General features: G+C 40.6%; 1 protein-coding gene across 1 annotated transcript in view; it reads right to left on the bottom strand.

Moving 5' to 3' along the window:
• Nucleotides 1–738: 738 nt before the first annotated feature.
• The window catches only part of psda (pleckstrin and Sec7 domain containing a), a 31,103-nt gene continuing 18,032 nt past the window's right edge, over nt 739–13,809 (bottom strand). Inside the window, exons 11-17 of the mRNA XM_079842065.1 lie at nt 8,224–8,267; nt 6,394–6,581; nt 6,082–6,152; nt 5,814–5,971; nt 4,408–4,552; nt 1,697–1,843; nt 739–1,591 (exon numbers count right to left, since the gene is read on the bottom strand). Coding sequence (XP_079698191.1) covers nt 1,313–1,591; nt 1,697–1,843; nt 4,408–4,552; nt 5,814–5,971; nt 6,082–6,152; nt 6,394–6,581; nt 8,224–8,267 — 1,032 coding nt within the window. The 3' untranslated portion in view covers nt 739–1,312. The remainder of the gene's footprint in view (nt 1,592–1,696; nt 1,844–4,407; nt 4,553–5,813; nt 5,972–6,081; nt 6,153–6,393; nt 6,582–8,223; nt 8,268–13,809) is intronic.

The raw sequence follows: 13,809 nt of genomic DNA, 5'->3' as shown, positions 1-13,809 counted from the left end.
CCATTTCGAGTACTGATAGATTAAAAAAAATATATATAATAATAATAATAATAATAAATATATATATATATATATATATTTATATAGAGTACTTGAGAACTTGGGGCAGGGCTGGTCTGTCACAGCCATAATGTAAATATTTTAAATATAACACTGTTATGAAAATTAATGTTGACAAATAAAACTATGACATGAAAATATGCCAATCAAAATATGAAAATATGACTACAAAAAAGAACTGCTAGATTACCAATAATGCATCAAAAAGAAACATCTAAAAGTAATAGTTGCGTGAGGTGCAGCTGAAGAGTGAATTAACTTTATTTTGCTGGTCTGGACGGTATGCTGTCCTAACACTAACCAATCAGACATCAGGTACTGCCCAAAATGCCGCAATAACCAATCAGAATTTTTTTTTAAAGCCACAGCGATCATTCTGATATTGATTGATCGTCACTATCACATCCGAGTACTCGAGTACTCAGGTAATCTCAGCTACTCACCTAATTCATTTCATTAATATTATATTATCTGCCAGTCCAGTTTTCTAAAAATATACTTGCAAGATCTGAAGTACACTACAAGTGTATATTCCATACAATTAAGCGCACCTATTTCTCACAAGGGATGTGCTATCTGCATATTATCAATAGTCTGTCCATGATATAAACAAAAATAATGCATTCATATTCTCAATAACTTACAAATGAGGAACTGATTGTCTTCAAACTCTTAGGCATGCTTTGAGACGTGCTTTAAGAAGGTTTAAAGTACAGACTAAATTCTCAAATGTCCTATGAGGTTTTAAAGCGCTTGATCCACCTCAGATGATAAAATGATAGTCTAAAAAGCAAAATCTACAATGCTTTAAATATTTAAAGTGAACAACATACAGTACGTTCACAGGATAAAGAGGATCACTTACATTTGGTTGTTGCTCCCAAGGGTCACCAAATGAATTGTAAAAATCAGCTTGTTCAAATGAAAAGCCACAAGTGTTTTAACCCGACGATCGACAAGCATAATACACAGATAAACCAAACAGGTCTGTGGCGAAAACAAAGACTGACATAAATAAGACAATGTGAGGCTGGTGCTCCTTCTCATCTGCCCGCTAGCAGATTTGGGCTTGCAGTTAGTGGCCAGAAAAGCTTGCTTTACCAGCGGTCTTGTGGGGCACAGCAACCCCAACCACAGTTTCATAATCATGACGACTTGAGGGCAGCCATCAAAGTGAACTGCAGGCGTTCTGGTAACGCTTTATTCAGCCACTGAATGGAGATAATAAGTAACCTCTTTTGCCCAGGTCCTCTCACTGTTTGACAGCCTGTCTGTAGCTGTGTCTCTGACCGTCTGAGCGCTTGGTCCTCTTGCTGCCGCCGCTGCTGCTCCTGCTCGACTCTTTGGTGCTGCTGGCATGGCTGCTGGCATGGCTGCTGGCATGGCTGTTGTCCTGGGGTAACGTGGGGCTGGAATGGGCCCTCTGTAGACCACCGTCGTCAAACAAACAGGCTTCAAATGCCGCCAGGTCAGTTTCCCCTGATCGGATCTTAGCTCTCAGCAGCATTGCATATGTTCCATAGCGTGTTTTCTACAGGATACATTAAGGAAGATGTATAAAATGGCTTATCTGAGGCTTTGAAGTTACCCAAAAATCCCTCAAGGGAAGGGTATAGTGAAAATGTGATGTTTTTACCTCAAAGTCCAGGTACTCTTCCCTTTGTTTGTACTCTTCTTGGTCCTTGCTTTTGGTTCTGCGGTCTATATGTAGGGTCGAGCGCAGATCCTGCAGATCAGCAGAAATGGCTCTAAATCGTGTCTCGTGACACTTAAGCTGCTCCTCCTATTATCGTAAAGAAGGGAAAAAAAGGCTCATTAGAAGGAATTTATTTAGTTAATATGTTAATATATTATTTAAAAAAACACGGATTTATTCAAAAGGAAAAGTAATTAAGCAGTAATACAGTTGGGTAAAAATATAAATATTTGGAAAACTTTAGTATCAGAAATCAAAGTCAAACTGTAACATAGCAGACTCAGGGAGAGCAGAGGGATCTATATGCAGAGATTTATTAGAAGCAAAAGGGTGAATCAGTGTCGTAAGCCGTGCAATAAAGTCCAGGGTCAGAAAGCAACGAAACAGCCCAAACAGGCAATCAAATCCAAGAGTGAAAACTGTATAACAAGGCAGATCATCCAAAATCAAGGCAAGACACAACAATGGGAAAACGCTCAGAATTGCAGACCAGGCAAACAATACTTTGCAATGAACAAAGGGAATCAGGTTTCTTAAATAGGAAGGAGAAACCCTGTGACCAAAACAGAAGATAAGAATTCACGAAGTTCAGTATATGGGAGAGGGCGCCGTCTGGTGGTTAGGAGGGGGAACCTTAAGTTGAGATGTTACAGAATCCCCCCTTTATGGACGACTCCTGGAGTGTTACTTGTCCACCCTCATGGTCTGGAAGCTGGGCTATGAGGGCGATCCCAATGAAAGTCATTGAGGTGAGAAGGGTCAGGGATATCATCAGGGGGAAACCAGGAACGTTTATCTGGCCCATATCCGTCCCAGTCCACTAAATATTGTAGTTGCCTTCCTCTATGTCTGGAAGCTAGGATTTCCTTGACCAGATAAGCTGGACTTCATCAATGCCTAGTGGTCTTTCTATTTTCTTCTTCTTCTAGTGAGAAGAGAAACATGGAACGTAGGTGAGTTTCAGTAAGAAGCTGGGAGTTGGAGACGGTATGCGACAGGGTTTATCCTTTTGATGACTTTGAATGGGCCAATGAATTTAGGAGTTGGTTTCTTGCAGCGAAGGCGGCGCTTGAGATCCCTGGTAGAAAACCAGATCCTTTGACCAGGATGAAATGATGGGGTGATTGTCTTGTGATCCTGTGAAGTCTTTCGCTGTTTTAACCAGGTGTCCACTGCTGGAACATCAGATGGTTCCCCAGTCCAGGGAAACAATGGAGGTCGGTATCCTAATACACATTTAAAGGGGGGGTTAAGCCTGTGGAGGAATGGATGAGTGTATTTTGTGCATATTCTGCCCATGGTAGGAATTTGTTCCATTGGTTATGTGATCAATGGCAATACGAACATAAAACTTTCCACCTGTCCATTTGATTGAGGGTGGTAACCCGAGGTTAAACTTATGTTGATGTTCAATTTTTGGCAGAAAGCTTTCCATACTCAGTAAGTAAATTGGGGTCCTCTGTCCGAGATGATGTCTTCAGGTAGGCCAAATATTCTTAATAAATGGTTAAAGATTGTCTCATCAGGGTCAATAGCACTGGGCAGTCCTTTAAGGGGCACCAACCTGGTAGACTTAGAGAATCTGTCCATTATAACCATGACAGTGGTGTAGCCATTCAAGGAGGGCATTATCAGTAATTCTAGTCTATGGAAATATGGGACCATGGCCTTTTGGGGTTTTCAGAGTATGTGGTGAGTTTTCGAGGTGTTAGTAAATATGTGATAAGGCCTTGCCGTTCTTGCTTCCAAGTTGATATGCGACAGTAAAGTTGAATCTTGTGATGAACAATGATCATCTTGCTTGACGAGGATTCAAACGTTTGGTGGAATGGATGTATTCGAAATATTTGTGATCAGAGAAGAAATACATTGATTAGAGGGGGCCAAATTCCCATTCCCTGTACTCAATGTCTAGTCATTCTTCTAATGTGGATTTGATGGATAATAGTTCCTTGTCTCCGACATGGTAGTTTAGTTCAGCAGGGGACAGTTTGTGGGAATAGAAGGCACAAGGTTGAAGCTTGGCTGTATTACCATCTCTTTGTGTATGGCTCCAATTCCAGTGTCAGAAACATCAACTTCCACAATGAAAGGTTTGTTTGGGTCTGGATGATGTAGGATGGGAGCTGAAGTGAATCGGTTCTTGAGTGTTTGAAAGGCTGTATTAGCAGTGTGAGTCCACTACAAAGTCTTGGGTTTGCCTTTTAACATGGAAGTTAAAGGGGCGGGCAAAGAGAGCTGTAGTTGCGTATGAATCGCCTGTAGAAGTTGGCAAATCCTAAGAAATTCCGTGGTTCCTTGATATTTTGAGGCTATGACCACTGGTGGACAGCATTGACTTTGGCTTGGTCCATTACTACATTACTATGGTGGTTTAATGGAATTCACATTTTTCTGCTATGACATACAGTTGGTGAGAGATAGTTAGGAGGGGGGACCTCAGGTCGGGATGTTACACCAACGTGCAAAAATATGCAAGAAAAAACCCCACAAAAAAACCCCAGAAATAACATAATTTTCCATTCATCACACATACAAATTCACAGCTTCACCAAACTACCAGTCTCTATCATTCACATGCGTATGTATTGAAGTGAACAGAATGATAAGTGTAGTGTGACTGCCCCTTCAGAGAGAGAAATGTCTGGTACCTGTGAGAGCTTAGTGTTTGATCCCGGCAGAAGAGGCCGGCTAAACTTCTTTTGGGAGCCAATGGCTGCTGGGAAGGGAGGGGCAGAGAACATGGCAGCCACTGTGTTGATGCGGGTGATCCAGGACTGCATTTGCTCTGCATTGCTAGGGGTGAAAGGCAGGTACAAGTCAAACAGAGGGCAGCAAAATAACAGAATTCAGAAGATGAAAAAATATCTTAATTTTTCTCTGCTCAAAGAAACTGCACACACAGCCTGGAAAACTGAGCAATTAGCAGGCAGCTGTTAGCAGAAGAGATCGAGTGGAACAGATGGAGCAGAATGAGAGAGGGAGTTTTTGTATGTGTATCTGGGACAGACAGAATAGCTGAGAAGGATCTATCCTCTTGGGAGATACACATCTAGTCATTCATCCGAGCAACACTTTGACAAGGGCGTTACCAGCCCTGCATGTAATCAACAACCAGCCAGTGCATTGGGTGAGCTCAGGTGTTTGTGTGTGTGTTTGAAACAGAGTCGATGTGTATTTTTCTCCTGTCCTATTTCCAAAAGATGAAGCAACATGAGCTTTCCATGAGGCTTCTGCTGAATAATATTTGTTGTCACGCGATGTGACAGTGTCAAAGTAATGCAAAAGTTCCAAAAAGTTCTATGAATTACCATATGATCATTTAAAAATGTATTTATTTTCCTTTAAAGGCCATCCTTGTTTCCAAGGATGTTTAAATCCCGAGAAATAAGCAATTTTAACCAGGACACGGACAGTGTCCGTGTGTCGCCTATCAATGATATCCTCCACACGTTACCCTCGATTTCCAGTTTTATTTTGTAGAAACCATGGAAACACCAGATACGCTTTAACATATTATTCGTTTTATTAGACAGGTGAGCAACTGTTTGGATACATTCATTGACAGAAAACTAATCATTGTTATATAGCTCAACACCGTTAGGCCTAGTCTTATTGTTTAAATCTCATTTTCATGATTACCGCGAGTAGCATGTTTTACCATGCCTAATATCGATTTAGCTTACTGCAGTGTGCAACAAGTGTCTCATAGTAGCTGCAGAGCAAACGCACAGAGTAGCATTATAACATAACTTTCAGCACACTCAAATAATGTATCTAATATGATAAAACAGCACTGCCTTATCTCACACACGCATGGCCAGAAAAAGTGGAAGCGGTCGTCTGTGGCATAATAAAAGCTCCACGAAATTAATTTGTTTTGAGTAAGCGACCTCTAGTGACGAAAAATGACATATTGTGGCTTTAAGTTAAGCACTACTGTTCAAAAGTTTATGGTCAGTACTTTTTTTTAAATGTTTTTGAAAGTCTCTATTACTCACCCAGGCTGCATTTATTTGAATCACACTTATAATATAAATAAGGTAAGAAGACTTACGGGGCCTGGAAGAGAAAGACTCTCCAGTCAGCAGTGCGAAGGTAAAACACATTGGGTCGCTTGCTATAGTCTGCTGCCCGCATGGCTAAAGAATGATGGATTGATACTGCATTCTTCAAGTCCTCATCAGACAGCTGCTTATCTGGACGATATTCATCCTGCAGACAAATCGCAAATCACAAATATTTTTTTTTACAAATAATACCTGTACGGCAACCACAAGAAACTATGGTTCACATAGCATGAGTAATCATTGAGTAAAACTTACCTTTTGCAGGTAGAGAATCAGTCCTTTTAGGACGGCATAAAATGCCTTCCACCCTCTTTTACCTCGTGGAGCTAAAAGAACGATACACAGTCAAATATAACATTATTAAAGTTATAAGAATATGTATTTTTGACTTGTTTTATAAATGTACTTACTTAAATTTACATAATTAGCAAAAGTTAATAAGACTTGTTTTTGGAGATAATTCTTGAATGAAGTTTACTTTTTCTTACCCCATTGGAAAATCTAAATTTTTTTGATTTATGATTAAAACATGAAAGATATGTAGGCTGTATTTGAGGGAAGGCTTACTTTTCTTGCCATCAACATCAGCATGAACTTTCCGCACGAGAAAGCCGTCGTTGTAGACTTGAGCGCTGGACTGTTGTGCAACACTGCAAAGGGGGTTTCCTCCACTGCTGATCCGCTTCATAGTGTGCGATGTGGAGTCTTTCCTGCCGTCCAGCTCAGAGAAAGATTTGCGCAGTTCATCCTCATCGCTGCAGAGTACACAAACAAGAGCAATATTACGAAAAGTACTTTGCATTCTCACCTTTACCCACAGGGTATTTTATGTACTGGGAAATTCTCTGTCAACATTGAACTTTAATTGCTGCTTTAGTTTTTGACTTTAAACACACACATATACATACAGATAGGGATTTAGGGAGTGAGGTAACAAAGCACCATCCAACCTCAATTTTTGTGCATTGTGTATTTAGAGTCACTGATAGGGAATGAAACTGTATCTTCATTGCCTAGTGCATGGCACAGTTTTTTTTTAATCTACAGTACATGCATCCAGCTGAGTGGCAGCTGTGCAGAGAGTGCAGTTAGACACCCTGGAAAGCCCCTGAGGCCTGGACCGCTAAACATTCCTCTAACTGCAACCGAGTACAGCACATAGCCTTTGCCTTCACATGATAATGCTCTCATCTGTTGCTTAGTAACTGCTGGCCTCCACACTGGTAACCAAGAGAGCCAGCTCAGAAGACGGAGCACCATGAGAGAAGGAGGCAGAAAGAGCAGCCATAAAAAAATGGTGACTGACGTGCATTGATTCATACAGTGAATGATGGCCTTTAGTTGAGAATCACACAATGCTAAATGAAAGTGCAATGAAGTGAATCAAACTCAGAAATGAAGGGAGAGAGCGGAGGGATAAAGCATGGGGACGCTGGGATGGATGAAGGTGAAAGAACTGCTGCTGAATATAAGCCAATAAAACAATCACTTGTGCTTTTCTCCTTCACACGTATAAACAAGGGTACAGCAGAATCCCTTCAGGAGCGAACACAGTGTACATGTGAGTGAGTGAGTGAGTATGTGTGAGAGAAAAAGAGAGAGGGCTGTGTTTGAGTCTGCACATTAGCCAGACAAAGATTTCAACCTGTAATTATGAAGAGGCAACTTGTAGTAACCATGGCAACAAAATCTGGAAAGTCGAAAGTAAGAGCTTAGGGAATCAAATAGCTACGGCCAGGTCATAAATACACGTATATATGTGGAAAAAATTGTTCTTTTAGAGAGAAAAAAAGAATTTCAAGTAGAATCTTTAACAAGGGACTCAATGAAAAGAACGCTATTGGATTCTTTATAGTCGAGGTGAAAAGTTCTTAATAAAAATGGAACCGACAACTTGTTAACACAAAGGTGTTTCTAATGATGATTGTGGTGGTAAATTTTACATTGTTCTCTCTTCTGAATCTCTATTTTTTCCCCCTCTCTTTCTGAAAGACTATATAAATAGAGACTTTATCACTACAAGAAACTAAAATAATAAATACCAAGGGGGAAAAAAGTATTTATGATAGCCTAAAGAATCATTTCCTTTCTTATCACTAATGTCGAAAGCTTTTTTTACAAAACCTTTTTGAGTAAAGAATCCTTTGGAGTTGAGTATAGAACCCTAATGAACCTATTTTTCTAGGAGTGCACATAATAAGCATATCTTACTGTATAAATGAAAATGCCTTTTGAGCAGCTAAAGGATTCTTTAATGTGCTTACACCATTTTTAAATCAATAACACTTTTAGAGGCATTGAATTATTTTCAAATGTTTTGGATGACACTGGAAATTAGAATGGTGCTCTTGAATCTGATGCACTAAAAACAGTCACTGGGGAAAACATTAGACTTACATTGTCCACTGCAGCTTTTCATTTTTGATAGAGTTGTAGAGAGCCTGTTAAAAGAGAAAAACAACATAATTAAATCACACAACCCCATCAACAGTCCTGCCCTGTGCGTGTACACGAGTGCGTACGCTCAAACATCCCACTGACGCATCTAAAAATAGCAACCGAAAGTTAACAATAACCATGAACCAGAAACAGGTTGCAGTCTATACTTTTTTCCAAGTAGCATTTCAGTTCAAACGTCATAGATAAACAACCCAACCACCATTAGAAGGAAGGAGGAAAAATTAGCTCATCATTTCTCTGACTGCAAAAGATCTAAATTTCCATGGGCAGTTTTGTAGTTAACAAGTGTTACACTTTCCTTTTTTTTCCGGGTTTGTGGGTGGTTTTGGCCATCCTCAACCTTGCCGAGCAGATCAGGGAAGGCCAGGGGCTTTAAGGAACGTGAGCGAGGTGCTTTAGTGTAACGAAACGGGTCCATCACACTGAAATCCCGGCCACATCGCACCGAACACAGGGAGCGAGAGCGGATACGGCCAGTAGAGTGAATACTGTTTACACCAATCATGATTTTGGTAGATATGGGATCCAGAGATGAGGAAACGGTAAAAAGAAGGCTTTAGAGATCAGACAATGTTCAAGTACACAAGATATTGTCTTCATTCACTTGATGTCTTCTCCCAGTATAATCCAGACCGGCGGGGGTGATCAGGAGAATAAAAGTTCAAATAGCATGTCGAACGATACAGTGGCAAAATCAAAGTCTTTGGCAGTGGCAAAGCTCTTAGGGAGATCCTTAAGGGTGTCACATGGGCATCAGGGCTTCCATAGTGACTCCAACTCTTGCATTATGGATCCATTCCTATTCATTATGCATGTAAAAACATTGCCAGGCCACTGCAAATCCACCAGCGCCATTTTGCATAAAACTTTCTGCTTTGACTGAAAGACCGAAGACGATCAAGGAAGAGGATCTGTGGTTAACATCCAGTTGTTTCCTCGTATACATCCTCAAGTTCACCACACCTACACGTGTTCACCGACGCACGCCGACACGCACACAGGTGCGTTGCAGATGGCTCGTGAGGACCGCAGTGGTGGAAGGAGATAATTGGAGAGAAGAGGACAGACGGAGGAATGCGAACATCATTGAAGCAAATGCATGAGATAAACACACATGGGCTCATGCAGGGAACAGACTGAGAGGGTCTGACTTCCACCCACTCTCAAACTGGCATCCCAAAACTGTGACGTCACCTAGCGTCCCCCTCTGGGACGGAAAAATAGACATCAAACGTGTGAGAGACAGAAGGACGAGACTAGAGCAGGAAATCAGCAAAGAAACAAGATCTTGTTGCTTTGTGCAGTTTTCTCTATTCCACGTCAAATGGTTGAATGTATCAGAAGTTGTCCACAATTCTCTTTCATCCCTTTCTTTTTTCCCCCTTCCTCTTTGAGCTTGTGTCCGAATGCCTGTTATCCTATTTGCAGACTCTTTCACACCTGCTTTTCCCCCCTTCCACAAAACACAGCTTTTCTGCACGGCTGTAGGAACAATAGAGGTTTGACGTCCGAATCCTGCGCTCTCTTTTCTTCTCCTCACAGCCTTTTTCCTCCTCCGTGATGCAGATAAAAAATGGGCTGTGCGGTGAGAATGAGATCTTGTGAGAGAGGAGTGCTCACCCTCCCATCTCTCTCTTGCATTCACAATCTCGGCTGATCTCTTTCACTGCCTCTCTCGCGCTCTGCTTCTCAATTGATGTACCCGTCTCCCAGCATGACTGACAAATCATGGCACTTGAATGTTCGATGATCCCACCCTCCCATGAATGTCAATCAGTTTTCAGGGCTCTTGAACGTGCGAATCCTCACACGCGCTACATGTTACTGCCCTACTCACTCTCATTTTCTCTGCACATAATGTAGAAAAGGTCTGTTGTAACTTGATAATAAGCAATTAACCTGTTGCTCTAATTTATGATTGAGTGAATTATGATAATGCACTGTAAATCATTAACTCTAATTTGAAATGTTGACTTTATTGTATTGGCTAGGAATACAATTAAGAACGTGACGAATTATCAATGTATTCATTAAACATTTAACTTTTTAAATGGGTAAATAGACACTTCAAATGGTTTATTTAAATTCTGAAAAAAATAATAAGTTAAATGTGACAATAAATAATCGATAAATCATTTTTAAATGCAACATTGCTTAAAGCTTTGTACAAATTGCTTTTGCTTTTTTTGCCAAATGAGTTACAAAATTTAATTGGACAGTTCACACGTGGGAGCAGCCAATGAACAGTTGACTTATGTTATCAATAAGAATTATGCACTAACAAGTCACTTGGGATAATGTTGACGCAGAGGAAAGATAGTAAATCAATTTGGTTGGTACGGTTTCTCTTGTCATTTGGCTCATTGTTGCAGCTTGTTCTCTATCCCTGTGTTTGTCACAGACAGCTCTGGCACACTGGGCATCACAGAGTCTGAGTCTAAGTTTATTTAAACATGACCTGCTTTTATTTGGCCATGGTCACAAGGCAGCCAGCAGTTAAACCAGTGAGCTAGGCATAGGGAGGTTTTATCTGCTCATGTCAGAGCACAAGGACTCCATGTGTCCACATTAAAGCAGACAGAGATCCTAGTTGAAACTGCACAACCACCTGGGGTAGTAGTCAAGCCTGCTTTGAAAAGCCAAACACATCTTGCAAATGGAATGCATCCATGTTTGTTGTGCAATGGCTGCTGTAACATATGATGCCTGAAGGACTGTAATGAAGAAACTGAAGCTTGGTTACATTTTCTATGATATAGTTACAGTCTTAGATGTTAACTAGTCAATACAATGTTCTATCCGTGATAAAATACACAATACATTACTTATTATGTGTATTAGCTAACAATAAACATTGGGTCTCATTCGCAAATAATTGTGTGGATTGCGTGGACCTGCTGTATTCATATCTATACACACAGGAGAACTTCTCACAGAAAAAAAAAAAGAATTTGAATTCCGTGAATGAATTTGGAGTATTCTAAATGATCGACCACTTGCCGATGTTAGAAATTTGCATAAAACACGCCCAAACCATGCCCATATAAGGGTTTTCCGCATAGCATTTCAATTCGTCGCCTTTCCAACCTTCCACTTAAGTGTTTTAGAAAAAGTAAAAGCCACAATATGTAATTTTTCACTACTAGAGGTCACTTATTCAAAACAAAGGATCTAGCTTGATGACGCCTCGATTTTGCGGAGCTTTTATTATGCCACAAACAACCACTTACGCTTTTAACGCTCATGAGCAGTGCTGTTTTATCATATTAGATACATTATTTGAGTGTGCTGAAAGTTATGCTATAATGCTACTCTGTGCGTTCGCTCTGCGGCTACTATGAGACACATGTTGCGCACTGCAGCAAGCTAGATCGATATTAGGCATGGTAAAACATGGTACTCACGGTAAATCAAGAAAACAAGATTTAGTGTTAGTTTTCTGTCGATGAATGTATCCAAACAATTGCTCACCTGTCTAATAAAACACATAATATATTAAAGCATCTCTGGGGGTTCTACAAAATGAAACCGAAAATCGAGGGTAACGCAGGGATGATGTCATTGATAGGCGACGCACAGACACGGTCTGTGTCCTGGTTAAAATACCTTATTTCTCTGGATTTAAACATTCTTGGAAACATTTGGGATAATGTAAGTACACAAGTCACCAAAATATATAACATTGTTCTAGTGGTTTTTGGATATTTTAATCCAAAAATCTTACATATTGTGCCTTTAAAGATCAAACTTCAGAACAGCATCTCACACAATTCAATGCTGTAAGTACAAGTGTAGTGACGAATAGGAGGAGCATAATACTGTTTGCAGTGATGCAGATATTCATTAATATCACAATGGAGATAACAAAGAAGGAAATTATGCTGTTCGCACAATTGACTGAAAGAACAGAAACAATTTGCAAACTGAAAAAGAAAACTGAGGGAACAAAATAGGAACGGGAGAGAGAGAATGAGTGCGCAATTTGTAACGCATTTATGATAATACCATGACAAAACCCTCATTTCAGTGAGAAGCCGTGTGGCAGCCAAATTTCCATCTGTCCTCCATGCCACCCCTGCTGTTGCTGGCATGAAGACAGACTTCACACAGGTTTTTCACGGCCGTTAACTGTCATGAACCACACAGGCACTGAGAGCCTAACCTGTTGGCTTTCAGACATCTCTATCTGCTGCCATTTCGATCTTTACTATATTTAACCTTAAAGTCTGTTGTAATATCAAGCAGACAGAGATGAAATAGAGGGTCAAGAGAACAGAATTATGAGAAGGAATATCCAAGTAGCTTGAGAGCCTAGTTAGACAGACTCGACAACTGCGTGGCCTTCACACCCTCACATAGTGGTAGGAGGAAAGAAACCAGGAAAAGGAAGACCAGAGTTAAGAAGAAGAGAGAAGGATGCCATTTGACAGCCAAGAGCTGAGATAAGGAGGATTATATAGATATATGGAAATAACCTCGACAGACAGGGCTAAGTACAGTTCAGCAGAGTACGTTTTTTGCAGATTATAGGGTGAAACAAAGAGCAAGATGGCAGATAGTTAAATAGCTAGAATGAGTGAGAGAGAGAGAGAGAGAGAGAGAGAGAGAGAGAGAGAGAGAGAGAGAGAGCGAGAGAGCGAGAGAGAGAGAGAGAGAGAGAGAGAGAGAGAGAGAGAGAGAGAGAGAGAGAGAGAGAGCACAGAAAAACAGTGAGGGGGTGGGAGGTGATGGAATAGTGCGAGGCACAGAGTGAGAGGGCGGAGGAGAGAACGAGGGATGAGCGACACACACACACAGAGAGAAAGAGAGAGAGAGATGGCCAGAGGAGAGAGAGAGAGTGGGAGGACCAAACGCATGAAAGGTTCCCCGTGATTTTAAAACACATATCAGCAGAGTGGTTCAGGTGCGGCCATCATGGGGCTATTATTCTTGTGCAGCCTGGCCTGTAATCCAAACGAAGGGACTAAAATAGGCAAACCCTGAGCACCAGCACACTGGAGCACAGGAAGTTTATTGACATCAGCTGCGACAGAAATCCTGTACATGACTAATTTTAGTCCCAACACTCAACTTCAGACATGGTGAACACTAAAGTGACAATAAATCAATACAATCAGGCACAGTGGGCCTTTAGTGCATCATTTAACAGTTTAAAAGTTCATCTTGTAGCTATGCTATGGTCTGTCATAATGGTTCTGTCACAACTTAAGTATACAGACGACGAGTTGTATATACATTTCTCCAAAAATATCTACAACGAAAAGTGCTCTTTATATGAATGGATGGATATTTAAATGAACAAGAATATTCCGATATTAATCTGATTATTATGATTTTTGACTGACAGCGTTGCAGTTTCTAGAAATTTGAAGAAGATGTTCAATATATAGAGTATTTATATATACAGTATAGTCAATTCTGAGTATATCAAAGTGCAGTATCCAGACAAGGCTTAAGCTAGTCCCAGACTAAAATGCATGTTTTAGCTGTTTTAACCGAAAGCAACTTGCACTGGCATATCTT

Source organism: Gobio gobio (genome assembly GCF_949357685.1).
Source record: "Gobio gobio genome assembly, chromosome: 18".
NCBI classification, from domain to species: Eukaryota; Metazoa; Chordata; class Actinopteri; order Cypriniformes; family Gobionidae; genus Gobio; species Gobio gobio.
The sequence above is the reverse complement of the archived record's forward strand: the minus strand, read 5'-3'. Positions and strand labels throughout refer to the sequence as shown.